Source organism: Oncorhynchus mykiss, chromosome 5 (assembly GCF_057628025.1).
Source record: "Oncorhynchus mykiss isolate SJ-2025 chromosome 5, ASM5762802v1, whole genome shotgun sequence".
Lineage (NCBI taxonomy): Eukaryota > Metazoa > Chordata > Actinopteri > Salmoniformes > Salmonidae > Oncorhynchus > Oncorhynchus mykiss.
In genome coordinates this window covers 10,857,501-10,884,960 of record NC_143026.1, presented here as the reverse complement: position 1 = coordinate 10,884,960, position 27,460 = coordinate 10,857,501, and the positions used below count along the sequence as shown (strand labels likewise).

Below are 27,460 nucleotides of genomic sequence, written 5' to 3'. Positions count from 1 at the left end.
AAGTAGCTCAACACCAGGGAGTCTCTTGAGACAGAGTTATGGTATGACCCGCACAATCTTTAAGATAAACGAGTAAATTATAGCAAAGCCATATATTTCCTCATGCACTTTCCCTCGTCTCATTATCTGACAGCCACACTCTGGAGTTTGCCATGTCCATTTAGTTTAATTGCTATGCTCAGAATACATACGATCTGGGTTCCCGCACTGCGGTTGAGCCATGAACTCCTAAAACGTAGTGAAATAGTGAAACTATGAATACTTATGAATTTTGACTAAAACAACTCCGCAACAGACTACTACTAAATGTATTTTAGGGAACCTATTCCAGCAGGCCCACAGTGCTCACAAGGAATATGTTCTTATTAAAAGGCGAGCAGCTGTGGATCAGGAGTGCAGCCAAGCTTTGTGGGGCTGTGCTCAGGTCAGAAATGCTGCAGTGGGGCCATTACCTAAAAACACCACTAAACTCATCATGTAGATAGTCCGGGCTTCTTCTACACTGTTAACAGGTTTGAGAAACTACTAATATGATTGGCATCTCACTTTTTGATCATCACTGCTGTGTAGTATACATTTGTGTTTAAAGTAGGCCTAGTTGATACTAGCAACAAACCAGAACTGGATATTGACATAACAGCTTTGAAGACAAGGCCAAGATTTTGAGCGGTGGCCTACTTTAATACCAGGACATATAAAACATTATTCAATATATATATTCAAAACAATGAGGGACTGCCTTCAATGACTTTATCCTAAATGAAATTTGAACTAAAGGTCCCCATGGTCTTAGTAGCTGCAGGCCGGTCTGATTTGATTGAAGAGACATTTTCTACAAGATTCCTAATATAATTATTTTGGCGCAAGCAATCTTCTTTCATACATGGATTTGTAAAATGTACTACTTGCTTAGTTACACTGGTCATGCACTGACAGGGACGGTTCCCGGATCTTGATTAAGCACTTTTAAATGAGTTTCTCCATTGAGCATGCTTTTTAGTCCAAGAACAGGATTCCCCTGGTGTAACATGCTGAATATCCTAATTTGTCTATATGCCTTTGCATGTACATTAATGTGACGCAACAGAAAAACTGTCGCTGTGACAACAGAGGAGTATTTTCCGTTCATGGCAGCCATTTTTGGCGAGGGGACAGTGAAGGCTCCTCCATCACACAACACATTCAACTTCAACCAGTGCTACAATAACCATTTATGTACCAAGTGTAATCCATTTCATGTTAATGTATCCTTTGGGTCGGTCTATGCTACGTTTTCAATGACAAGTTAAACATCCCTTACTACTGTGGCATTTAAAATCTTCCGGCTTGGGCCCCTTAATGTCAAAAATGATCTTTCACCTCAAATAACATTGAAGGCTAATATTCTTGGAAAATGGAGATGACAAACTGCAAGAATGTAAACAAAACTGCAGACAGCCTTTGTTTGCTTGCAAAGAGCGGTAAATAAGTTAATTGTCTCAACCCAGTTAGCCAAGATCATTAGCTAGCTACGGTAGTTTACAGTAAGTAAGCAAATGCTACTACACTCTTTTGCTAGCTACCATAACGCAGTCATGTCAAACAGATATCCAAAAATGACAATGTGTATTGAATTCTGTTTAAATTTAGCAATTGTGATACACCTTCCATGTATACACGCTTTCAATCCGCTTGGTCAAAATTAATATTCTATTTTAGAAATATCTAGAATGAATGAAGACATTTGTTTTGAATCAGTCGGTGTCTGGCTCTGAGTTAATACAGTGCAGTATTTGTCTGCAAACCTTCTTAGAGATCGATTAAAGCAGCAGGGTCATGGAGGTTTGAAACATTGTGTAAGAAGCGCGTATTTTAACTAAATGCTAACAACCCTGGTCCCAAGCAGTGACGAAGGACTTCCAGATCACCACTGACCTGTTGTAGCTCATTGAGAGGACTTTCAGATCACCACTGGCCTGTTGTAGCTCATTGAGAGGACTTTCAGATCACCACTGGCCTGTTGTAGCTCATTGAGAGGACTTTCAGATCACCACTGGCCTGTTGTAGCTCATTGAGAGGACTTTCAGATCACCACTGGCCTGATGTAGCTCATTGAGAGGTCTTTGTAAATTACCAATGGCACAATAGGCCAGCTTCATTCCTTATTACTTTTATCAGGGAGACAGATTGTCATGTTTTTCTAATGCTAATTACGGTACACTGCTCAGCTGTCACCTGTCCTATCATTTAGCATGGGATGATATACAAACACACACATTTACATATCCACAGCTTTGTTTGAACATAGTCCTACGGGTCCCTTTAGTCTTATGAAAATCATTTTTACAAAATGCTAAGAGTCATTTTAGATGAGTCCCAAATTATAAATTCAATGTCATCCAGTATAACTTGATGCACATTGTTGTAAACGTCTTAAATGTCTACAAACAATGAAAATAAAAACATGATTCCTTATCGACTGAACACTCCATTGTCGATAACTCGCTCCCTGGAGAATTCGATATATACGCAACACATAATTGACACGGTATTTCTATGCATCGTTTAACTAGTTTACATTTTCAGTGGAGTACATTTGCACAATTCATCTGCCACCAACTAGATAATTGACTGTGGCGCCCATTGGTTCCAATTTATTTTCACGAGGCCTGCAACACAAATAATGTGTGACCAATGTAATTAAATTGGGTCTGAAACAGAGTTTATTAAATGGGATCATGTTGCCCTTTTGAATGGTACACTGGGGCAGTGTAAATGCTGAGACGTCACCTCGTTCGTTCTAGTAGGTACAGTAGTAAGATGTGGAAGATGCCAGGGTAGCTATAGAAACATTTTATTCATATACAGTATCGACATGCTCTCCCTATATTGGCCCACGAATGCTTAAGTTTAGAGTTCAAAATAGAATCTTACTTACATGGCCCATTCCAGCTTGTCGTTTTTGATTGAGTTGTGCAAGGCCTGTGAAGAAAATCAAATATATTAGTATACATTATTTAAGAAAAAAAAAATGTTTGAGCTTGTGCATGGTTCAAAACCATGTATCGACATCTTGACAGCTTCCATCACATCTAAAGCCTTTTGCGCGCACACACACACACACTCTAAAAACATTAAGACCACAAGGCTAAATAAAGTGACCATATAGTGGTAGTCTACATGTTTACATGCACAACTAGCAGAGTGTTCATTCAGGGTGGCTGGTATTCATATCCAGTGCATTACAGAGAAGATCTATTGGCATTGACAGCTGAGGGACAGGTGACAACGTTATGTTAATCAGGGTAGAAGAAAACAAAAGCACTGGACTCGCAGTGGGCCAACAACACGGCTGCTTCCTTCCGCCAGTAACAGAGCAAGCAGGAGAAGAGAAAAGGGAGGTATAAAGCATCCATCTCTTTGAAAAGCCCCATGCCGCGCCCAATCGGTCAAATAATATTTAGTGGAAATACAAAAAGGAGGATTTAACCAGGAGGGAAATGTAGCCATTTGATCCCTGGCATGTCCCCTAAGACCACTAACACTGCAGACTCAACACTAACACGCCTAGACAGAGTCCCTGGTCTAACAAGTGGTTACTTACTGGAAAGCTCTGTCCTGACCCACAGTAATACAAAAAAAGACTATTGATTTAAACAGATGTCGAGTTAAGGAGAAAAGCGCCAATGCACAAACCATGCAACTCAAAACCAGCTGCCTAGATACAGTCAGTCAAACTATTCCAGTCAGTTGTAAATGCCGTGCGAGAAAAAAATGTTGCCTTTGACTTCAGAATCAATAACGCTTGTTCTCCGTCTCATCCTAATTGAATCTCCCAAAACGTAATCTCCCAAACTGGATTTTACAATCAAGCAGTGCAATGCTTTTTACCTTCTGTTTGTCCTTCTCTAGTTTGTCCTTCTTATGTTTTTCAGATGCAAATTCGGTGGAATGGGACGTTTTGAGTGACTTAGAGCGGTGCTGCGGGGCCCGACGCATCGACTCCTCCCTGCCATATTTGACCGAGCTACTGCCGGGCCGCCGATGGCTGCCTGTCCCCTGGACACTGTTTACTCCGATCATTTCCGAAAAATCAAAAAAGGCAGCTCCCAAAACAGACACGAGACCAAGCAGTAGCGATAGAGACCTGGAGAAGCTCCTAGACGCACAGCTGTCCCAGAGACCTGCGCTGTTCCACCCCCTGTAGCGGGTAGCGGGGAGTAGAGTGTTTCACTGAAGCCGAGGCAACAAGAGAGAGAGACGGAGCAGGAATGATCATAGAACACGTCCACGCTCTCTCAAAGCACCAGCAGTGCTGCCTTCTCCAGCATCGCTCCACTAGTGCTCGGATTCAGAGCGACAGGTTCAGTGAGATTCTGGCGTCAGCGTCTGTGTGTTACACACAGAGAGGAAGAGGGAGGGACAGAGGGAAGAAGAGGACAAAACCTCCCTTTACAAAACTAAGGCAAATGTATATAGTTGAAATAAAATTTGCCACAGGTCACCAAACCTGCCACGTTAAAACAACACTGAGCAGAAACCTCTGACTTTGTCACTGGCTTGTGGTAGACACCTGATGCCTAATGGACTGATTAGCCCAATGAGCAAACAGCACGGTTTTCACACCACTTCTGATTAATTCAATGCGTAATTCGAGCAAAATCAATAATCCAGAGCAATTACCGAATTCAAAGTGCGATTAAATGCAATTAAATTATTAATGCTTGGGATTACACAGCTGGTTCCAATTATTCCAACAAGCCAAGATGTAAATGATGAGGGGCTGGCTAAATAAATTCACACTATGAACCACAATGTCCTTCATGCCTAATATAGCACAGCCCCCCCTCCCCGCAACACAGTCACTCAAATGAAGCGGGATGAGTACAAAACACAAACAAGACTAACAATCATGACATACTGGAGTTTAAACAGGCTTGATCAAATTGCCATTTCAGTGAGCTGTTAAGGTTTGCAAATGAGAATCTTAATTTTCTGGACAGTGAACATGTGTTTTTCTATGAATAAACATGACAGCTCTTAGACTTGCCACCAACTTAATCTAGCACAACTATGGACCCAAAAGCACTGATTTAACAAAATTCAGAGGTGTAATGTAGTTGCATTTGCATTGGATTGAGTGTGTCGGTGAAAATGTCAAACACATTTCATTTGGGACCATCTCACACCAGAGATGAATGAACATTTGAGGTATGTTCTGTGGAAATTTGTTGGACTAAAATAAAAATGGCAGTAAAAATGTTCACCGCTGGGAATGGGCTCATTGGTTAGATAATTAACTATTGGCCAATTCCGTAACTGGCTTAATGTGATCACTGAAGCAGTGGTATGGCTTCATGTGATCACTGAAGCAGTGGCATGGCTTCACGTGATTACTGAAACAGTGACATGGCTTCACGTGATTACTGAAGCAGTGACATGGCTTCACGTGATTACTGAAGCAGTGGCCTGTCAAATCAAATCCAATTTATTTATATAGCCCTTCGTACATCAGCTGATATCTCAAAGTGCTGTACAGAAACACAGCCTAAAACCCCAAACAGCAAGCAATGCAGGTGTAGAAGCACAACATGGCTTCATGTGATCACTGAAGCAGTGGCCTGTCGTCATCAACATGGCTTCATGTGATCACTGAAGCAGTGGCCTGTCATCAACATGGCTTCATGTGATCACTGAAGCAGTGGCCTGTCGTCATCAACATGGCTTCACGTGATCACTGAAGCAGTGGCCTGTCATCAACATGGCTTCATGTGATCACTGAAGCAGTGGCCTGTCATCAACATGGCTTCATGCGATCACTGAAGCAGTGGCCTGTCGTCATCAACATGGCTTCATGTGATCACTGAAGCAGTGGCCTGTCGTCATCAACATGGCTTCATGTGATCACTGAAGCAGTGGCCTGATGTAATCATCTTGGCCATCTGTTACTTGACAGTATGCAGGGGAGAATGTTGCTGAACCATGTCTCCTGGCGTCTCCTGCAGCACTTAGGCTGCTCCCATTTCTCCCCAGTGCTGCTCAGCCTCTTTCCCACTGTGTCGTACTTTGTGTTTTATTAGAGATCTGTATATAATGAGGAGATGCTCAAGTCTCCACCCTAACAATTGGAGTCTATAAGACGGGAAGCAGAGATTATGTCGAGAGTGAAACCTCTCGCTTCACCTCTCCTCTCTGGTTTTATCAAACTGGGATTGTCAAAATGTGGTACAATCTAGGGGCCGCATTAAATTTCAGAAATCATAGAAAATGTCATTGAAACCTGCGTTTTATACTGAAATTCACGTTTTTTTGGCTTCATTAACGTGACCAGGAAAATGCAACTGTAGTTTTAATTCACAGAACATACATTAGCGCAAAAACAGTCGGCAGATTACAACAGAAGTGCAACACTATGTGGTTAGCAGCCACACACATAAATTAGCTTACAATGAAAAAGTAATGTCTTTTTTTTTTCAAAAACAATGCATGGGCATCATACCTTCTAATGTTAATCATAGAAAGAAAGTGTAGCCAGCTACATCTCCTACTGTTTTGGCTGAAGTCAATCTTGCATTTTACCAGAAAAAAAGAACACAGAAAAGTTCTGGAGAGAAGTAGCTACACATTCAGAGCGCTGTCTGCTGATAGAATGGTTGTTCAGACATGAAATTCCCACATTCATGAAGACGAGAGGAAAGACCTATCATCCGAGTGTAGATGTGCAACTGAACCCCAATATTAGTCCAAAGCCGAGCAGAAATGAAAATGAATTCATTTTAGATCTGCGTTTACAAAACGCAGCAAGATATGATATTGTAGCCATTCTCTGGCCATATGACTAAATACAGGCAGGCTGTCAGTATGACCAACTGTTGTGTCTTCCATATGTACTGCCTCACTTCCATAACATTCCAAGACCACACGTGTATATTTCCACCAGAGAAAGAGTGGGTGTGACAGGCCAACAAGGCTAAATTAATTACCCTACAACATTGGGACACAGCAAATTAGTCTCATGAGACTGTAAAACACAAAAGGATAGTCAGAGTAGCTATTATTAACTCATCAACACTGTTTCCAACTGATTTAACTACACTAATCATTGGTTTAAAAATTGCCATTAAAAGGGGAAGTTCATTCAAAAAAAGTTACATTTTGATTTTCTTTTTCATCCAATATTTCTTCCATTCGTGTACTAACCAAGATCCTTCAGTGGAAATCTACAGCAGATCATTGAAGCTGGTAATGTCACAGGCTCATAGCCACACCCCTCAGCATCATTCAGGCATGCTTTTACTTTGACAATTACCATGCCATTTTAATAGTTTTATGTTAAGTAATGATTCCATCAAATCAAAAGGTTTTATGACTAGATGAGGACAGAGCATAATAGTGGATAATGCTTTATGAGATGTACCCTTTGAGTAACCTGAGATAAGTGGAAAGAGGTTGAGAAATGGCAACGACCTCAATAATCAATACATTTTCCTAATGGGTGTTTTGTATTGTTTATCTTTTTCAATTAACTGTTTGAGACTTGCCATAACAATTGACATTTGTGTTAATGCGTTTTGAAACAGGAATACAGCAGCAAAACAGACTGTTTACAGGGCTTACATCTATTCAGCCAGAGTGTGTGCATTTGGCTCGCGGCCCAGTGTTTGGAAAGGCACACCTTCAGTTGTTTTTCTTGGAGCGCATTGCTCACGCTACTCTGATGCCCCGCCAGCTACATGTGGGAGGCTTTCTGTTGTGTTGTGAAGGGGGTTTTGTGAGGCTTTCTGTTGTGTTGTGAAGGGGGTTTTGTGAGGCTTTCTGTTGTGTTGTGAAGGGGGTTTTGTGAGGCTTTCTGTTGTGTTGTGAAGGGGGGTTTTGTGAGGCTTTCTGTTGTGTTGTGAAGGGGGTTTTGTGAGGCTTTCTGTTGTGTTGTGAAGGGGGGTTTTGTGAGGCTTTCTGTTGTGTTGTGAAGGGGGTTTTGTGAGGCTTTCTGTTGTGTTGTGAAGGGGGTTTTGTGAGGCTTTCTGTTGTGTTGTGAAGGGGGTTTTGTGAGGCTTTCTGTTGTGTTGTGAAGGGGGGGTTTGTGAGGCTTTCTGTTGTGTTGTGAAGGGGGTTTTGTGAGGCTTTCTGTTGTGTTGTGAAGGGGGTTTTGTGAGGCTTTCTGTTGTGTTGTGAAGGGGGGTTTGTGAGGCTTTCTGTCGTGTTGTGAAGGGGGTTTTGTGAGGCTTTCTGTTGTGTTGTGAAGGGGGTTTTGTGAGGCATTCTGTTGTGTTGTGAGGGGGTTTTTGTGGGGCTTTCTGTTGTGAAGGGGGTTTGTGAGGTGTTGTGAAGGGGGTCTTTCTGTTGTGGAGGGAGTTTTGTGTTGTGAAGGGGGTCTTGTGGGGCTTTCTGTTGTGAAGCGGGTTTTGTGAGGCTGAGCATATGGAGCTCATTGTCTTGATGTTAATACAGTTGATGAACTATGAATAAATGATGACTATAACCTTACAAAAGGAATTTTCTGCACTTTCCTACTCATCTCAGTGGCACCTCTCCCATTTCATAGCCCGCCATTGTGGTGTCTGAGGTGAAAGTAATAAAGCAAGCGGAGATGATTGATAAGGACCAGCTTTATAAGGATGATTTGCAGCACTGCTCCCTACTATTATAACCCTCGGTGGCGATACAGTTTATTACCCTTAATAAATACTGTACAGCAGAAAATATGCAAATGGTTGCAGAAAACTACCCGAGCATGTTTTTCACTATCCCTAAATGGAATTCACTTTTTTCAGATAACATTTCAATTTAAAAATCACAGCATGAGAACTACTTAAATCAACAGCGTCAACCACCAGCATGCTCTGCTGGGCCCCGATTTAAGCTTCAGTGTTTGGGGTTATAGTCCCATTATGTGACTTGATCATGTTACCCTTCTATCAGTAATCACATCTTCAACAGACTGGACTCATTCATTCACTGTGGATCTGGGTGGCTTACATGGCAACAAGCTGTTCAGCATTAGCAATTTAATCAGATAAGATAAACAGATCGCTTTATTATACAAGTGACTACTAAATTGCTTTACAGTGTCACTGTTAAAATTGGACATGCAAGTACTGTAGGTTTAAAGTAAATTAGCAGAAGGCGTTTTCTACTGTACATGGACGTTAACAGAAAGTAATTTTGTTATTCTGTAAAATTGTCCTAACACTATCGTTCATATTTTCTGAAATAAATGGATAAAATAAACCTATGACAAACTATATACACCAATCAGCATTCCACAAGATGTATGAAAAGATGTCAATGTCCTACAAATCTCTGAAAAACCATGCTGCTATGAATAGCATTTACTGGGAGATGTGTAAATGATTGCGTAGGCTGAGAACGGATCAGAAAGGAGAGTACAGCCACAGCACTCTCTCTCCCCCTCTCTCTCTCCCTCCCAGTCTCTCCCTCCCAGTCTCTCCCTCCCAGTCTCTCTCTCCCTCCCAGTCTCCCTCTCCCTCCCAGTCTCCCTCTCCCTCCCAGTCTCCCTCTCCCTCCCAGTCTCCCTCTCCCAGTCTCTCCCTCTCAGTCTCCCTCTCTCCCTCCCAGTCTCCCTCTCAGTCTCCCTCTCTCCCTCTCAGTCTCCCTCCCTCCCTCTCTCCCTCCCTCTCAGTCTCCCTCTCTCCCTCAGTCTCCCTCTCTCCCTCAGTCTCCCTCTCTCCCTCAGTCTCCCTGTCTCCCTCTCTCCCTCTCTCCCTCTCTCCCTCAGTCTCCCTCAGTCTCCCTCTCTCCCTCAGTCTCCCTCTCTCCCTCAGTCTCCCTCTCTCCCTCAGTCTCCCTCTCTCCCTCTCTCCCTCAGTCTCCCTCTCTCCCTCAGTCTCCCTCTCTCCCTCAGTCTCCCTCTCTCCCTCAGTCTCCCTCTCTCCCTCAGTCTCCCTCTCTCCCTCAGTCTCCCTCTCTCCCTCTCTCCCTGTCTCCCTCTGTCTCCCTCAGTCTCCCTCTGTCTCCCTCAGTCTCCCTAAGTCTCCCTCTGTCTCCCTCTCTCCCTCTCTCTCTCCCTCTCTCCCTCAGTCTCCCTCTCTCCCTCTGTCTCCCTCTCTCCCTCTCTCCCTCAGTCTCCCTCTCTCCCTCAGTCTCCCTCTCTCCCTCTGTCTCCCTCTCTCCCTCTGTCTCTCTGTCTCCCTCTCTCCCTCTGTCTCCCTCTGTCTCCCTCTCTCCCTCTGTCTCCCTGTCTCCCTCTGTCTCCCTGTCTCCCTCTGTCTCCCTGTCTCCCTCTGTCTCCCTCTCTCCCTCTGTCTCCCTCTCTCCCTCAGTCTCCCTCAGTCTCCCTCTGTCTCCCTCTGTCTCCCTCTCTCCCTCAGTCTCCCTCTCTCCCTCAGTCTCCCTCTCTCCCTCAGTCTCCCTCTGTCTCCCTCTGTCTCCCTCAGTCTCCCTCTGTCTCCCTCTGTCTCCCTCTCTCCCTCTGTCTCCCTCTCTCCCTCTGTCTCCCTCTCTCCCTCTGTCTCCCTCTCTCCCTCAGTCTCCCTCTCTCCCTCAGTCTCCCTCTCTCCCTCTCTCCCTCAGTCTCCCTCTCTCCCTCAGTCTCCCTCTCTCCCTCAGTCTCCCTCTCTCCCTCAGTCTCCCTCTCTCCCTCAGTCTCCCTCTCTCCCTCAGTCTCCCTCAGTCTCCCTCTCTCCCTCAGTCTCCCTCTCTCCCTCTCTCCCTCTCTCCCTCTCTCCCTCTCTCCCTCTCTCCCTCTGTCTCCCTCTCTCCCTCTGTCTCCCTCTCTCCCTCTGTCTCCCTCTCTCCCTCTGTCTCCCTCTCTCCCTCTCTCCCTCTGTCTCCCTCTGTCTCCCTCTGTCTCCCTCTGTCTCCCTCTCTCCCTCTGTCTCCCTCTCTCCCTCTGTCTCCCTCTGTCTCCCTCTCTCCCTCTGTCTCCCTCTCTCCCTCTGTCTCCCTCTCTCCCTCTCTCCCTCAGTCTCCCTCTCTCCCTCTCTCCCTCAGTCTCCCTCAGTCTCCCTCTCTCCCTCTCTCCCTCAGTCTCCCTCTCTCCCTCAGTCTCCCTCTCTCCCTCTCTCCCTCAGTCTCCCTCAGTCTCCCTCTCTCCCTCTGTCTCCCTCTCTCCCTCTGTCTCCCTCTCTCCCTCTGTCTCCCTCTGTCTCCCTCTCTCCCTCTCTCCCTCTCTCCCCCTCTGTCTCCCTCTCTCCCTCTCTCCCTCTGTCTCCCTCTGTCTCTCTCTGTCTCTCTGTCTCCCTCTCTCCCTCTGTCTCCCTCTGTCTCCCTCTCTCTCCCTCTCTCTCCCTCTGTCTCCCTCTGTCTCCCTCTGTCTCCCTCTGTCTCCCTCTGTCTCCCTCTGTCTCTCTCTCTCCCTCTGTCTCTCTCTCTCCCTCTGTCTCCCTCTGTCTCCCTCTCTCCCTCTGTCTCCCTCTCTCCCTCTCTCCCTCTCTCCCCCTCTGTCTCCCTCTCTCCCTCTGTCTCTCTGTCTCTCTCTCTCCCTCAGTCTCCCTCTCTCCCTCAGTCTCCCTCTCTCCCTCAGTCTCCCTCTCTCCCTCAGTCTCCCTCTCTCCCTCTCTCCCTCAGTCTCCCTCTCTCCCTCAGTCTCCCTCTCTCCCTCTGTCTCCCTCTGTCTCCCTCTCTCCCTCTCTCCCCCTCTGTCTCCCTCTGTCTCCCTCTCTCCCTCTCTCCCTCTCTCCCCCTCTGTCTCCCTCAGTCTCCCTCTCTCCCTCAGTCTCCCTCTCTCCCTCTGTCTCCCTCTGTCTCCCTCTCTCCCTCTCTCCCCCTCTGTCTCCCTCAGTCTCCCTCTCTCCCTCTCTCCCTCAGTCTCCCTCTCTCCCTCTGTCTCCCTCTGTCTCCCTCTCTCCCTCTGTCTCCCTCAGTCTCCCTCTCTCCCTCTCTCCCTCAGTCTCCCTCTCTCCCTCAGTCTCCCTCTCTCCCTCTCTCCCTCTCTCCCTCAGTCTCCCTCAGTCTCCCTCTCTCCCTCAGTCTCCCTCAGTCTCCCTCAGTCTCCCTCTGTCTCCCTCTGTCTCCCTCTGTCTCCCTCTGTCTCCCTCTGTCTCCCTCTGTCTCCCTCAGTCTCCCTCTCTCCCTCTCTCCCTCAGTCTCCCTCTCTCCCTCTCTCCCTCAGTCTCCCTCTCTCCCTCAGTCTCCCTCTCTCCCTCAGTCTCCCTCTCTCCCTCAGTCTCCCTCTCTCCCTCTCTCCCTCTCTCCCTCTCTCCCTCAGTCTCCCTCTCTCTCCCTCTGTCTCCCTCTGTCTCCCTCTGTCTCCCTCTGTCTCCCTCTGTCTCCCTCTGTCTCCCTCTGTCTCCCTCAGTCTCCCTCAGTCTCCCTCTGTCTCCCTCTGTCTCCCTCTGTCTCCCTCTCTCCCTGTCTCCCTCTGTCTCCCTCTGTCTCCCTCTCTCCCTCTGTCTCTCTGTCTCTCTGTCCCTCTGTCCCTCTGTCCCTCAGTCTCCCTCTCTCCCTCTCTCCCTCTGTCCCTCAGTCTCCCTCTCTCCCTCTCTCCCTCTCTCCCTCTGTCCCCCTCTCTCCCTCTGTCCCTCAGTCTCCCTCTGTCCCTCAGTCTCCCTCTCTCCCTCTGTCTCCCTCTGTCTCCCTCTCTCCCTCTGTCTCCCTCTCAGTCTCCCTCTCTCCCTCTCAGTCTCCCTCTCTCCCTCTCAGTCTCCCTCTCAGTCTCCCTCTCAGTCTCCCTCTCTCAGTCTCCCTCTCAGTCTCCCTCTCAGTCTCCCTCTCAGTCTCCCTCTCTCCCTCTCAGTCTCCCTCTCTCCCTCTCAGTCTCCCTCTCTCCCTCTCAGTCTCCCTCTCTCCCTCTCAGTCTCCCTCTCTCCCTCTCTCCCTCTCAGTCTCCCTCTCAGTCTCCCTCTCAGTCTCCCTCTCTCCCTCTCAGTCTCCCTCTCTCCCTCTCAGTCTCCCAGTCTCCCTCTCAGTCTCCCTCTCAGTCTCCCTCTCTCCCTCTCAGTCTCCCTCTCTCCCTCTCAGTCTCCCTCTCTCCCTCTCTCCCTCTCAGTCTCCCTCTCTCCCTCTCAGTCTCCCCCTCTCAGTCTCCCCCTCTCAGTCTCCCTCTCTCAGTCTCCCTCTCTCAGTCTCCCTCTCTTTCCCAGTCTCCCTCTCTTTCCCAGTCTCCCTCTCTTTCCCAGTCTCCCTCTCTTTCCCAGTCTCCCTCTCTCCCAGTCTCCCTCTCTCCCAGTCTCCCTCTCTCCCCCAGTCTCCCTCTCTCCCTCTGTCTCCCTCTCTCCCTCTGTCTCCCTCTCTCCCAGTCTCCCTCTCTCCCCCAGTCTCCCTCTCTCCCCCAGTCTCCCTCAGTCTCCCTCTCTCCCTCAGTCTCCCTCTCTCTCTCAGTCTCCCTCTCTCCCTCAGTCTCTCTCTCTCCCTCAGTCTCCCTCTCTCCCTCAGTCTCCCTCTCTCCCTCAGTCTCCCTCTCTCCCTCAGTCTCCCTCTCTCCCTCAGTCTCCCTCTCTCCCTCAGTCTCCCTCTCTCCCTCTCTCCCTCTCTCCCTCAGTCTCCCTCTCTCCCTCTGTCTCCCTCTCTCCCTCTGTCTCCCTCTCTCCCTCTGTCTCCCTCTCTCCCTCTGTCTCCCTCTGTCTCCCTCTCTCCCTCTCTCCCCCTCTGTCTCCCTCAGTCTCCCTCAGTCTCCCTCTCTCCCTCAGTCTCCCTCTCTCCCTCTGTCTCCCTCAGTCTCCCTCTCTCCCTCTGTCTCCCTCAGTCTCCCTCTCTCCCTCTCTCCCTCAGTCTCCCTCTCTCCCTCAGTCTCCCTCTCTCCCTCTCTCCCTCTCTCCCTCAGTCTCCCTCTCTCCCTCAGTCTCCCTCTCTCCCTCAGTCTCCCTCAGTCTCCCTCTCTCCCTCAGTCTCCCTCAGTCTCCCTCAGTCTCCCTCAGTCTCCCTCTGTCTCCCTCTGTCTCCCTCTCTCCCTCTGTCTCCCTCAGTCTCCCTCTCTCCCTCTCTCCCTCAGTCTCCCTCAGTCTCCCTCTCTCCCTCTCTCCCTCAGTCTCCCTCTCTCCCTCAGTCTCCCTCTCTCCCTCAGTCTCCCTCTCTCCCTCAGTCTCCCTCTCTCTCCCTCTGTCTCCCTCTGTCTCCCTCTGTCTCCCTCAGTCTCCCTCAGTCTCCCTCAGTCTCCCTCTGTCTCCCTCTGTCTCCCTCTGTCTCCCTCTGTCTCCCTCTCTCCCTGTCTCCCTCTGTCTCCCTCTGTCTCCCTCTCTCCCTCTGTCTCTCTGTCTCTCTGTCCCTCTGTCCCTCTGTCCCTCAGTCTCCCTCTCTCCCTCTCTCCCTCTGTCCCTCAGTCTCCCTCTCTCCCTCTCTCCCTCTCTCCCTCTGTCCCCCTCTCTCCCTCTGTCCCTCAGTCTCCCTCTCTCCCTCTGTCCCTCAGTCTCCCTCTCTCCCTCTGTCTCCCTCTGTCTCCCTCTCTCCCTCTGTCTCCCTCTCAGTCTCCCTCTCTCCCTCTCAGTCTCCCTCTCTCCCTCTCAGTCTCCCTCTCAGTCTCCCTCTCAGTCTCCCTCTCTCAGTCTCCCTCTCAGTCTCCCTCTCAGTCTCCCTCTCAGTCTCCCTCTCTCCCTCTCAGTCTCCCTCTCTCCCTCTCAGTCTCCCTCTCTCCCTCTCAGTCTCCCTCTCTCCCTCTCAGTCTCCCTCTCTCCCTCTCTCCCTCTCAGTCTCCCTCTCAGTCTCCCTCTCAGTCTCCCTCTCTCCCTCTCAGTCTCCCTCTCTCCCTCTCAGTCTCCCAGTCTCCCTCTCAGTCTCCCTCTCAGTCTCCCTCTCTCCCTCTCAGTCTCCCTCTCTCCCTCTCAGTCTCCCTCTCTCCCTCTCTCCCTCTCAGTCTCCCTCTCTCCCTCTCAGTCTCCCCCTCTCAGTCTCCCCCTCTCAGTCTCCCTCTCTCAGTCTCCCTCTCTCAGTCTCCCTCTCTTTCCCAGTCTCCCTCTCTTTCCCAGTCTCCCTCTCTTTCCCAGTCTCCCTCTCTTTCCCAGTCTCCCTCTCTCCCAGTCTCCCTCTCTCCCAGTCTCCCTCTCTCCCCCAGTCTCCCTCTCTCCCTCTGTCTCCCTCTCTCCCAGTCTCCCTCTCTCCCCCAGTCTCCCTCTCTCCCCCAGTCTCCCTCTCTCCCCCAGTCTCCCTCTCTCCCCCAGTCTCCCTCTCTCCCCCAGTCTCCCTCAGTCTCCCTCTCTCCCTCAGTCTCCCTCTCTCCCTCAGTCTCCCTCTCTCCCTCTCAGTCTCCCTCTCTCCCTCAGTCTCCCTCTCTCCCTCAGTCTCCCTCTCTCCCTCAGTCTCCCTCTCTCCCTCAGTCTCCCTCTCTCCCTCAGTCTCCCTCTCTCCCTCTCTCCCTCTCTCCCTCAGTCTCCCTCTGTCTCCCTCTCTCCCTCTGTCTCCCTCTCTCCCTCTGTCTCCCTCTCTCCCTCTGTCTCCCTCTCTCCCTCTGTCTCCCTCTCTCCCTCTCTCTCCCTCTCTCTCTCCCTCTGTCTCCCTCTCTCCCTCTGTCTCCCTCTCTCCCTCTGTCTCCCTCTGTCTCCCTCTCTCCCTCTGTCTCCCTCTCTCCCTCTGTCTCCCTCTCTCCCTCTGTCTCCCTCTCTCCCTCTCTCCCCCTCTGTCTCCCTCTGTCTCCCTCTGTCTCTCTGTCTCCCTCTGTCTCTCTGTCTCCCTCTGTCTCCCTCTCTCCCTCTCTCCCTCTGTCTCCCTCTCTCCCTCTGTCTCCCTCTGTCTCCCTCTCTCCCTCTCTCCCTCTCTCCCCCTCTGTCTCCCTCTCTCCCTCTCTCCCTGTCTCCCTCTGTCTCCCTCTCTCTCCCTCTCTCCCTCTGTCTCCCTCTGTCTCCCTCTGTCTCCCTCTGTCTCCCTCTCTCCCTCTGTCTCCCTCTCTCCCTCTCTCCCTCTGTCTCCCTCTCTCCCTCAGTCTCCCTCTCTCCCTCAGTCTCCCTCTCTCCCTCAGTCTCCCTCTCTCCCTCTGTCTCCCTCTCTCCCTCTGTCTCCCTCTCTCCCTCTGTCTCCCTCTGTCTCCCTCTCTCCCTCTCTCCCTCTGTCTCCCTCTGTCTCCCTCTCTCTCCCTCTCTCTCCCTCTCTCCCTCTCTCCCTCTCTCCCCCTCTGTCCCCCTCTGTCTCCCTCTGTCTCCCTCTGTCTCCCTCTGTCTCCCTCTCTCCCTCTGTCTCTCTGTCTCCCTCTCTCCCTCAGTCTCCCTCTCAGTCTCCCTCTCTCCCTCTCTCTCCCTCTCTCCCTCTCTCCCTCTCTCCCCCTCTGTCTCCCTCTGTCTCCCTCTGTCTCCCTCTCTCCCTCTGTCTCTCTGTCTCCCTCTCTCCCTCAGTCTCCCTCTCAGTCTCCCTCTCTCCCTCAGTCTCCCTCTCTCCCTCAGTCTCCCTCTCTCCCTCAGTCTCCCTCTCTCCCTCAGTCTCCCTCTCTCCCTCTCTCCCTCAGTCTCCCTCTCTCCCTCAGTCTCCCTCAGTCTCCCTCTCTCCCTCAGTCTCCCTCTCTCCCTCAGTCTCCCTCTCTCCCTCAGTCTCCCTCTCTCCCTCAGTCTCCCTCAGTCTCCCTCTGTCTCCCTCTGTCTCCCTCTGTCTCCCTCTCTCCCTCTCTCCCTCTCTCCCTCTGTCTCCCTCTGTCTCCCTCTCTCCCTCTCTCCCTCTCTCCCCCTCTGTCTCCCTGTCTCCCTCTCTCCCTCTCTCCCTCAGTCTCCCTCTCTCCCTCAGTCTCCCTCTCTCCCTCAGTCTCCCTCTCTCCCTCTCTCCCTCTCTCCCTCTCTCTCCCTCAGTCTCCCTCTCTCCCTCAGTCTCCCTCTCTCCCTCAGTCTCCCTCTCTCCCTCAGTCTCCCTCTCTCCCTCTCTCCCTCAGTCTCCCTCAGTCTCCCTCTCTCCCTCAGTCTCCCTCTCTCCCTCAGTCTCCCTCAGTCTCCCTCTCTCCCTCAGTCTCCCTCTCTCCATCTGTCTCCCTCTGTCTCCCTCTCTCCCTCTCTCCCTCTCTCCCCCTCTGTCTCCCTCTGTCTCCCTCTCTCCCTCTCTCCCCCTCAGTCTCCCTCAGTCTCCCTCTGTCTCCCTCTCTCCCTCAGTCTCCCTCAGTCTCCCTCAGTCTCCCTCTCTCCCTCAGTCTCCCTCTCTCCCTCAGTCTCCCTCAGTCTCCCTCTCTCCCTCAGTCTCCCTCAGTCTCCCTCTCTCCCTCAGTCTCCCTCTCTCCCTCAGTCTCCCTCTCTCCCTCAGTCTCCCTCTCTCCCTCAGTCTCCCTCTCTCCCTCAGTCTCCCTCTCTCCCTCAGTCTCCCTCTCTCCCTCTCTCCCTCTCTCCCTCAGTCTCCCTCAGTCTCCCTCAGTCTCCCTCTCTCCCTGTCTCCCTCTCTCCCTCTCTCCCTCTCTCCCTCAGTCTCCCTCAGTCTCCCTCAGTCTCCCTCTCTCCCTCTCTCCCTCTCTCCCTCAGTCTCCCTCTCTCCCTCAGTCTCCCTCTCTCCCTCAGTCTCCCTCTCTCCCTCTCTCCCTCTCTCCCTCTCTCCCTCTCTCCCTCAGTCTCCCTCAGTCTCCCTCTCTCCCTCAGTCTCCCTCAGTCTCCCTCTGTCTCCCTCTCTCCCTCTCTCCCTGTCTCCCTCAGTCTCCCTCTCTCCCTCAGTCTCCCTCTCTCTCTCTCTCCCTCAGTCTCCCTCAGTCTCCCTCTCTCCCTCTCTCCCTCAGTCTCCCTCTCTCCCTCAGTCTCCCTCAGTCTCCCTCTCTCCCTCTCTCCCTCTCTCCCTCAGTCTCCCTCAGTCTCCCTCTCTCCCTCAGTCTCCCTCAGTCTCCCTCTCTCCCTCTCTCCCTCTCTCCCTGTCTCCCTCTCTCCCTCTGTCTCCCTCTGTCTCCCTCAGTCTCCCTCTCTCCCTCAGTCTCCCTCTGTCTCCCTCTCTCCCTCAGTCTCCCTCTCTCCCTCAGTCTCCCTCTCTCCCTCAGTCTCCCTCTCTCCCTCAGTCTCCCTCAGTCTCCCTCAGTCTCCCTCAGTCTCCCTCAGTCTCCCTCAGTCTCCCTCTCTCCCTCTCTCCCTGTCTCCCTCAGTCTCCCTCAGTCTCCCTCTGTCTCCCTCTGTCTCCCTCTCTCCCTCTCTCTCCCTCTCTCCCTCTCTCCCTCTCTCCCTCTCTCCCTCTCTCCCTCTCTCCCTCTGTCTCCCTCTGTCTCCCTCTCTCCCTCTCTCCCTCTGTCCCTCTGTCCCTCAGTCTCCCTCTCTCCCTCTGTCCCTCAGTCTCCCTCTGTCCCTCAGTCTCCCTCTCTCCCTCTGTCCCTCAGTCTCCCTCTCTCCCTCTGTCCCTCAGTCTCCCTCTCTCCCTCTCTCCCTCTGTCCCTCAGTCTCCCTCTCTCCCTCTCTCCCTCTGTCCCTCAGTCTCCCTCTCTCCCTCTGTCTCCCTCTGTCTCCCTCTCTCCCTCTCAGTCTCCCTCTCTCCCTCTCAGTCTCCCTCTCAGTCTCCCTCTCTCAGTCTCCCTCTCAGTCTCCCTCTCTCCCTCTCAGTCTCCCTCTCTCCCTCTCAGTCTCCCTCTCAGTCTCCCTCTCAGTCTCCCTCTCTCCCTCTCAGTCTCCCTCTCTCCCTCTCAGTCTCCCTCTCTCCCTCTCAGTCTCCCTCTCTCCCTCTCTCCCTCTCTCCCTCTCAGTCTCCCTCTCTCCCTCTCAGTCTCCCTCTCAGTCTCCCTCTCAGTCTCCCTCTCTCCCTCTCAGTCTCCCTCTCTCCCTCTCAGTCTCCCTCTCTCCCTCTCAGTCTCCCTCTCTCCCTCTCTCCCTCTCTCCCTCAGTCTCCCTCTCTCCCTCAGTCTCCCTCTCTCCCTCAGTCTCCCTCTCTCCCTCAGTCTCCCTCAGTCTCCCTCAGTCTCCCTCAGTCTCCCTCTGTCTCCCTCTGTCTCCCTCTCTCCCTCTGTCTCCCTCAGTCTCCCTCTCTCCCTCTCTCCCTCAGTCTCCCTCAGTCTCCCTCTCTCCCTCTCTCCCTCAGTCTCCCTCTCTCCCTCAGTCTCCCTCTCTCCCTCAGTCTCCCTCTCTCCCTCAGTCTCCCTCTCTCCCTCAGTCTCCCTCTCTCTCCCTCTGTCTCCCTCTGTCTCCCTCTGTCTCCCTCTGTCTCCCTCTGTCTCCCTCTGTCTCCCTCTGTCTCCCTCAGTCTCCCTCAGTCTCCCTCTGTCTCCCTCTGTCTCCCTCTGTCTCCCTCTGTCTCCCTCTCTCCCTGTCTCCCTCTGTCTCCCTCTGTCTCCCTCTCTCCCTCTGTCTCTCTGTCTCTCTGTCCCTCTGTCCCTCTGTCCCTCAGTCTCCCTCTCTCCCTCTCTCCCTCTGTCCCTCAGTCTCCCTCTCTCCCTCTCTCCCTCTCTCCCTCTGTCCCCCTCTCTCCCTCTGTCCCTCAGTCTCCCTCTCTCCCTCTGTCCCTCAGTCTCCCTCTCTCCCTCTGTCTCCCTCTGTCTCCCTCTCTCCCTCTGTCTCCCTCTCAGTCTCCCTCTCTCCCTCTCAGTCTCCCTCTCTCCCTCTCAGTCTCCCTCTCAGTCTCCCTCTCAGTCTCCCTCTCTCAGTCTCCCTCTCAGTCTCCCTCTCAGTCTCCCTCTCAGTCTCCCTCTCAGTCTCCCTCTCAGTCTCCCTCTCTCCCTCTCAGTCTCCCTCTCTCCCTCTCAGTCTCCCTCTCAGTCTCCCTCTCTCCCTCTCAGTCTCCCTCTCTCCCTCTCAGTCTCCCTCTCAGTCTCCCTCTCTCCCTCTCAGTCTCCCTCTCAGTCTCCCTCTCTCAGTCTCCCTCTCAGTCTCCCTCTCTCCCTCTCAGTCTCCCTCTCTCCCTCTCAGTCTCCCTCTCAGTCTCCCTCTCAGTCTCCCTCTCTCCCTCTCAGTCTCCCTCTCTCCCTCTCAGTCTCCCTCTCTCCCTCTCAGTCTCCCTCTCTCCCTCTCTCCCTCTCTCCCTCTCAGTCTCCCTCTCTCCCTCTCAGTCTCCCTCTCAGTCTCCCTCTCAGTCTCCCTCTCTCCCTCTCAGTCTCCCTCTCTCCCTCTCAGTCTCCCTCTCTCCCTCTCAGTCTCCCTCTCTCCCTCTCTCCCTCTCTCCCTCAGTCTCCCTCTCTCCCTCAGTCTCCCTCTCTCCCTCAGTCTCCCTCAGTCTCCCTCTCTCCCTCAGTCTCCCTCAGTCTCCCTCAGTCTCCCTCAGTCTCCCTCAGTCTCCCTCAGTCTCCCTCTCTCCCTCTCTCCCTCAGTCTCCCTCTCTCCCTCAGTCTCCCTCTCTCCCTCAGTCTCCCTCTCTCCCTCAGTCTCCCTCTCTCCCTCAGTCTCCCTCTCTCCCTCTCTCCCTCAGTCTCCCTCTCTCCCTCAGTCTCCCTCTCTCCCTCAGTCTCCCTCTCTCCCTCAGTCTCCCTCTCTCCCTCAGTCTCCCTCTCTCCCTCTCTCCCTCAGTCTCCCTCTGTCTCCCTCTGTCTCCCTCTGTCTCCCTCTGTCTCCCTCTGTCTCCCTCAGTCTCCCTCTCTCCCTCTCTCCCTCAGTCTCCCTCTGTCTCCCTCTGTCTCCCTCTGTCTCCCTCTGTCTCCCTCTGTCTCCCTCTGTCTCCCTCTGTCTCCCTCTGTCTCCCTCTGTCTCCCTCTGTCTCCCTCTGTCTCCCTCTGTCTCCCTCTGTCTCCCTCTGTCTCCCTCTGTCTCCCTCTGTCTCCCTGTCTCCCTCTGTCTCCCTCTGTCTCCCTCTGTCTCCCTCTCTCCCTCTGTCTCTCTGTCTCTCTGTCCCTCTGTCCCTCTGTCCCTCAGTCTCCCTCTCTCCCTCTCTCCCTCTGTCCCTCAGTCTCCCTCTCTCCCTCTCTCCCTCTCTCCCTCTGTCCCCCTCTCTCCCTCTGTCCCTCAGTCTCCCTCTCTCCCTCTGTCCCTCAGTCTCCCTCTCTCCCTCTGTCTCCCTCTGTCTCCCTCTCTCCCTCTGTCCCCCTCTCTCCCTCTGTCCCTCAGTCTCCCTCTCTCCCTCTGTCCCTCAGTCTCCCTCTCTCCCTCTGTCTCCCTCTGTCTCCCTCTCTCCCTCTCAGTCTCCCTCTCTCCCCTCTCAGTCTCCCTCTCAGTCTCCCTCTCAGTCTCCCTCTCTCAGTCTCCCTCTCAGTCTCCCTCTCAGTCTCCCTCTCAGTCTCCCTCTCTCCCTCTCAGTCTCCCTCTCTCCCTCTCAGTCTCCCTCTCTCCCTCTCAGTCTCCCTCTCTCCCTCTCAGTCTCCCTCTCTCCCTCTCTCCCTCTCAGTCTCCCTCTCAGTCTCCCTCTCAGTCTCCCTCTCTCCCTCTCAGTCTCCCTCTCTCCCTCTCAGTCTCCCAGTCTCCCTCTCAGTCTCCCTCTCAGTCTCCCTCTCTCCCTCTCAGTCTCCCTCTCTCCCTCTCAGTCTCCCTCTCTCCCTCTCTCCCTCTCAGTCTCCCTCTCTCCCTCTCAGTCTCCCCCTCTCAGTCTCCCCCTCTCAGTCTCCCTCTCTCAGTCTCCCTCTCTCAGTCTCCCTCTCTTTCCCAGTCTCCCTCTCTTTCCCAGTCTCCCTCTCTTTCCCAGTCTCCCTCTCTTTCCCAGTCTCCCTCTCTCCCAGTCTCCCTCTCTCCCAGTCTCCCTCTCTCCCCCAGTCTCCCTCTCTCCCTCTGTCTCCCTCTCTCCCAGTCTCCCTCTCTCCCCCAGTCTCCCTCTCTCCCCCAGTCTCCCTCTCTCCCCCAGTCTCCCTCTCTCCCCCAGTCTCCCTCTCTCCCCCAGTCTCCCTCAGTCTCCTCTCTCCCTCAGTCTCCCTCTCTCCCTCAGTCTCCCTCTCTCCCTCTCAGTCTCCCTCTCTCCCTCAGTCTCCCTCTGTCTCCCTCTCTCCCTCTGTCTCCCTCTCTCCCTCTGTCTCCCTCTCTCCCTCTGTCTCCCTCTCTCCCTCTGTCTCCCTCTCTCCCTCTCTCTCCCTCTCTCTCTCCCTCTGTCTCCCTCTCTCCCTCTGTCTCCCTCTCTCCCTCTGTCTCCCTCTGTCTCCCTCTCTCCCTCTGTCTCCCTCTCTCCCTCTGTCTCCCTCTCTCCCTCTGTCTCCCTCTCTCCCTCTGTCTCCCTCTCTCCCTCTCTCCCCCTCTGTCTCCCTCTGTCTCCCTCTGTCTCTCTGTCTCCCTCTGTCTCTCTGTCTCCCTCTGTCTCCCTCTCTCCCTCTCTCCCTCTGTCTCCCTCTCTCCCTCTGTCTCCCTCTGTCTCCCTCTCTCCCTCTCTCCCTCTCTCCCCCTCTGTCTCCCTCTCTCCCTCTCTCCCTGTCTCCCTCTGTCTCCCTCTCTCTCCCTCTCTCCCTCTGTCTCCCTCTCTCCCTCTCTCCCTCTGTCTCCCTCTCTCCCTCAGTCTCCCTCTCTCCCTCAGTCTCCCTCTCTCCCTCAGTCTCCCTCTCTCCCTCAGTCTCCCTCTCTCCCTCTGTCTCCCTCTCTCCCTCTGTCTCCCTCTCTCCCTCTCTCCCTCTCTCCCTCTGTCTCCCTCTGTCTCCCTCTCTCTCCCTCTCTCTCCCTCTCTCCCTCTCTCCCTCTCTCCCCCTCTGTCCCCCTCTGTCTCCCTCTGTCTCCCTCTGTCTCCCTCTGTCTCCCTCTGTCTCCCTCAGTCTCCCTCAGTCTCCCTCTCTCCCTCAGTCTCCCTCTCTCCCTCAGTCTCCCTCTCTCCCTCAGTCTCCCTCTCTCCCTCAGTCTCCCTCTCTCCCTCAGTCTCCCTCTGTCTCCCTCTGTCTCCCTCTGTCTCCCTCTGTCTCCCTCTCTCCCTCTCTCCCTCTCTCCCTCTGTCTCCCTCTGTCTCCCTCTCTCCCTCTCTCCCTCTCTCCCCCTCTGTCTCCCTGTCTCCCTCTCTCCCTCTCTCCCTCAGTCTCCCTCTCTCCCTCAGTCTCCCTCTCTCCCTCAGTCTCCCTCTCTCCCTCTCTCCCTCTCTCCCTCAGTCTCCCTCAGTCTCCCTCTCTCCCTCAGTCTCCCTCTCTCCCTCAGTCTCCCTCTCTCCCTCAGTCTCCCTCTCTCCCTCAGTCTCCCTCTCTCCCTCTCTCCCTCAGTCTCCCTCAGTCTCCCTCTCTCCCTCAGTCTCCCTCTCTCCCTCAGTCTCCCTCTCTCCCTCAGTCTCCCTCTCTCCCTCAGTCTCCCTCTCTCCATCTGTCTCCCTCTGTCTCCCTCTCTCCCCTCTCTCCCTCTCTCCCCCTCTGTCTCCCTCTGTCTCCCTCTCTCCCTCTCTCCCCCTCTGTCTCCCTCAGTCTCCCTCTGTCTCCCTCTCTCCCTCAGTCTCCCTCAGTCTCCCTCAGTCTCCCTCTCTCCCTCAGTCTCCCTCTCTCCCTCAGTCTCCCTCAGTCTCCCTCAGTCTCCCTCTCTCCCTCAGTCTCCCTCAGTCTCCCTCTCTCCCTCAGTCTCCCTCTCTCCCTCTCTCCCTCAGTCTCCCTCTCTCCCTCAGTCTCCCTCTCTCCCTCAGTCTCCCTCTCTCCCTCAGTCTCCCTCTCTCCCTCTCTCCCTCTCTCCCTCAGTCTCCCTCAGTCTCCCTCAGTCTCCCTCTCTCCCTGTCTCCCTCTCTCCCTCTCTCCCTCAGTCTCCCTCAGTCTCCCTCAGTCTCCCTCTCTCCCTCTCTCCCTCTCTCCCTCAGTCTCCCTCTCTCCCTCAGTCTCCCTCTCTCCCTCAGTCTCCCTCTCTCCCTCTCTCCCTCTCTCCCTCTCTCCCTCTCTCCCTCAGTCTCCCTCAGTCTCCCTCTCTCCCTCAGTCTCCCTCAGTCTCCCTCTGTCTCCCTCTGTCTCCCTCTCTCCCTCTCTCCCTGTCTCCCTCAGTCTCCCTCTCTCCCTCAGTCTCCCTCTCTCTCTCTCTCCCTCAGTCTCCCTCAGTCTCCCTCTCTCCCTCTCTCCCTCAGTCTCCCTCTCTCCCTCAGTCTCCCTCTCTCCCTCTCTCCCTCTCTCCCTCTCTCCCTCAGTCTCCCTCTCTCCCTCAGTCTCCCTCAGTCTCCCTCAGTCTCCCTCTCTCCCTCTCTCCCTCTCTCCCTGTCTCCCTCTCTCCCTCTGTCTCCCTCTGTCTCCCTCAGTCTCCCTCTCTCCCTCAGTCTCCCTCTGTCTCCCTCTCTCCCTCAGTCTCCCTCTCTCCCTCAGTCTCCCTCTCTCCCTCAGTCTCCCTCTCTCCCTCAGTCTCCCTCAGTCTCCCTCAGTCTCCCTCAGTCTCCCTCAGTCTCCCTCTCTCCCTCTCTCCCTGTCTCCCTCAGTCTCCCTCAGTCTCCCTCTGTCTCCCTCTGTCTCCCTCTCTCCCTCTGTCTCCCTCTCTCCCTCTCTCCCTCTCTCCCTCTCTCCCTCTCTCCCTCTGTCTCCCTCTGTCTCCCTCTGTCTCCCTCTCTCCCTCTCTCCCTCTGTCCCTCTGTCCCTCAGTCTCCCTCTCTCCCTCTGTCCCTCAGTCTCCCTCTGTCCCTCAGTCTCCCTCTCTCCCTCTGTCCCTCAGTCTCCCTCTCTCCCTCTGTCCCTCAGTCTCCCTCTCTCCCTCTCTCCCTCTGTCCCTCAGTCTCCCTCTCTCCCTCTCTCCCTCTGTCCCTCAGTCTCCCTCTCTCCCTCTGTCTCCCTCTGTCTCCCTCTCTCCCTCTCAGTCTCCCTCTCTCCCTCTCAGTCTCCCTCTCAGTCTCCCTCTCTCAGTCTCCCTCTCAGTCTCCCTCTCTCCCTCTCAGTCTCCCTCTCTCCCTCTCAGTCTCCCTCTCAGTCTCCCTCTCAGTCTCCCTCTCTCCCTCTCAGTCTCCCTCTCTCCCTCTCAGTCTCCCTCTCTCCCTCTCAGTCTCCCTCTCTCCCTCTCTCCCTCTCTCCCTCTCAGTCTCCCTCTCTCCCTCTCAGTCTCCCTCTCAGTCTCCCTCTCAGTCTCCCTCTCAGTCTCCCAGTCTCCCTCTCAGTCTCCCTCTCAGTCTCCCTCTCAGTCTCCCTCTCAGTCTCCCTCTCTCCCTCTCAGTCTCCCTCTCTCCCTCTCAGTCTCCCCTCTCAGTCTCCCCTCTCAGTCTCCCCCTCTCAGTCTCCCCCTCTCAGTCTCCCTCTCTTTCCCAGTCTCCCTCTCTTTCCCAGTCTCCCTCTCTTTCCCAGTCTCCCTCTCTCCCAGTCTCCCTCTCTCCCCCAGTCTCCCTCTCTCCCCCAGTCTCCCTCTCTCCCCCAGTCTCCCTCTCTCCCTCTCTCTCCCTCTCTCCCTCAGTCTCCCTCTCTCCCTCAGTCTCCCTCTCTCCCTCAGTCTCCCTCTCTCCCTCAGTCTCCCTCTCTCCCTCAGTCTCCCTCTCTCCCTCAGTCTCCCTCTCTCCCTCAGTCTCCCTCTCTCCCTCAGTCTCCCTCTCTCCCTCAGTCTCCCTCTCTCCCTCAGTCTCCCTCTCTCCCTCTGTCTCCCTGTCTCCCTCTGTCTCCCTCTGTCTCCCTCTGTCTCCCTCTCTCTCCCTCTGTCTCCCTCTGTCTCCCTCTGTCTCCCTCTGTCTCTCTCTCTCCCTCTGTCTCCCTCTGTCTCCCTCTGTCTCCCTCTGTCTCCCTCTGTCTCTCTCTCTCCCTCTGTCTCCCTCTGTCTCCCTCTGTCTCTCTCTCTCCCTCTGTCTCCCTCTGTCTCCCTCTCTCCCTCTGTCTCCCTCTGTCTCCCTCTCTCCCTCAGTCTCCCTCTCTCCCTCTCTCCCTCAGTCTCCCTCTCTCCCTCAGTCTCCCTCTCTCCCTCTCTCCCTCAGTCTCCCTCTCTCCCTCTGTCTCCCTCTCTCTCTCTGTCTCTGTCTCCCTCTCTCTCCCTCTCTCTCCCTCTCTCTCCCTCTCTCTCCCTCTCTCCCTCTGTCTCCCTCTGTCTCCCTCTGTCTCCCTCTCTCTCCCTCTCTCTCCCTCTCTCTCCCTCTGTCTCCCTCTCTCCCTCTGTCTCCCTCTGTCTCCCTCTGTCTCCCTCTGTCTCCCTCTGTCTCCCTCTGTCTCCCTCTCTCCCCCTCTGTCTCCCTCTGTCTCCCTCTGTCTCCCTCTCTCTCTCTGTCTCTCAGTCTCTCAGTCTCCCTCTCAGTCTCCCTCTCTCCCTCTCTCCCTCAGTCTCCCTCTCTCCCTCAGTCTCCCTCTCTCCCTCAGTCTCCCTCTCTCCCTCAGTCTCCCTCTCTCCCTCAGTCTCCCTCTCTCCCTCAGTCTCCCTCTCTCCCTCAGTCTCCCTCTCTCCCTCCCTCAGTCTCCCTCTCTCCCTCAGTCTCCCTCTCTCCCTCTCTCCCTCTCTCCCTCAGTCTCCCTCTCTCCCTCAGTCTCCCTCTCTCCCTCAGTCTCCCTCAGTCTCCCTCTCTCCCTCAGTCTCCCTCTCTCCCTGTCTCCCTCTGTCTCCCTCTGTCTTCCTCTGTCTCCCTCTGTCTCCCGCTCTCCCTGTCTCCCTGTCTCCCTCTGTCTCCCTCTCTCCCTCTCTCCCTCTCTCCCTCTCTCCCCCTCTGTCTCCCTCTGTCTCCCTCTGTCTCCCTCTCTCCCTCTGTCTCTCTCCCTCAGTCTCCCTCTCTCCCTCAGTCTCCCTCAGTCTCCCTCTCTCCCTCTCTCCCTCAGTCTCCCTCTCTCCCTCAGTCTCCCTCTCTCCCTCTCTCCCTCTGTCTCCCTCTCTCCCTCTGTCTCCCTCTCTCCCTCTCTCTCCCTCTGTCTCCCTCAGTCTCCCTCTGTCTCCCTCTGTCTCCCTCTGTCTCCCTCTGTCTCCCTCTGTCTCCCTCTGTCTCCCTCTGTCTCCCTCTGTCTCCCTCTGTCTCCCTCTGTCTCCCTCAGTCTCCCTCTCTCCCTCAGTCTCCCTCAGTCTCCCTCAGTCTCCCTCAGTCTCCCTCTCTCCCTCAGTCTCCCTCTCTCCCTCAGTCTCCCTCTCTCCCTCAGTCTCCCTCTCTCCCTCAGTCTCCCTCTCTCCCTCAGTCTCCCTCTCTCCCTCTCTCCCTCTCTCCCTCAGTCTCCCTCTCTCCCTCAGTCTCCCTCTCTCCCTCAGTCTCCCTCTCTCCCTCAGTCTCCCTCTCTCCCTCTCCCTCTGTCTCCCTCTGTCTCCCTCTGTCTCCCTCTGTCTCCCTCTCTCCCTCTCTCCCTCTCTCCCTCTGTCTCCCTCTGTCTCCCTCTGTCTCCCTCTGTCTCCCTCTCTCCCTCTCTCCCTCTCTCCCTGTCTCCCTGTCTCCCTCTGTCTCCCTCTGTCTCCCTCTGTCTCCCTCTCTCCCTCTGTCTCTCTGTCTCCCTCTCTCCCTCTGTCCCTCAGTCTCCCTCTCTCCCTCTGTCCCTCAGTCTCCCTCTCTCCCTCTGTCCCCCTCTCTCCCTCTGTCCCTCAGTCTCCCTCTCTCCCTCTGTCCCTCAGTCTCCCTCTGTCCCTCAGTCTCCCTCTCTCCCTCTGTCTCCCTCTCTCCCTCTGTCTCCCTCTGTCTCCCTCTGTCTCCCTCTCAGTCTCCCTCTCTCCCTCTCAGTCTCCCTCTCTCCCTCTCAGTCTCCCTCTCAGTCTCCCTCTCAGTCTCCCTCTCTCAGTCTCCCTCTCAGTCTCCCTCTCTCCCTCTCAGTCTCCCTCTCAGTCTCCCTCTCAGTCTCCCTCTCTCCCTCTCAGTCTCCCTCTCTCCCTCTCAGTCTCCCTCTCTCCCTCTCTCCCTCTCTCCCTCTCAGTCTCCCTCTCTCCCTCTCAGTCTCCCTCTCTCCCTCTCAGTCTCCCAGTCTCCCTCTCAGTCTCCCTCTCTCCCTCTCAGTCTCCCTCTCTCCCTCTCAGTCTCCCTCTCTCCC

At 54.2% G+C, this 27,460-nt stretch overlaps 1 protein-coding gene across 14 annotated transcripts in view; it reads right to left on the bottom strand.

Moving 5' to 3' along the window:
* Nucleotides 1–27,460, bottom strand: part of psd3l (pleckstrin and Sec7 domain containing 3, like) — a 153,464-nt gene that overhangs the window by 33,525 nt on the left and 92,479 nt on the right. For all 14 annotated transcript variants that reach the window (XM_021601634.3, XM_021601635.3, XM_021601636.3 and 11 more), the window contains one exon: nt 2,918–2,961. In XM_021601634.3, the coding sequence (XP_021457309.3) occupies nt 2,918–2,961 (44 nt within the window). The remainder of the gene's footprint in view (nt 1–2,917; nt 2,962–27,460) is intronic.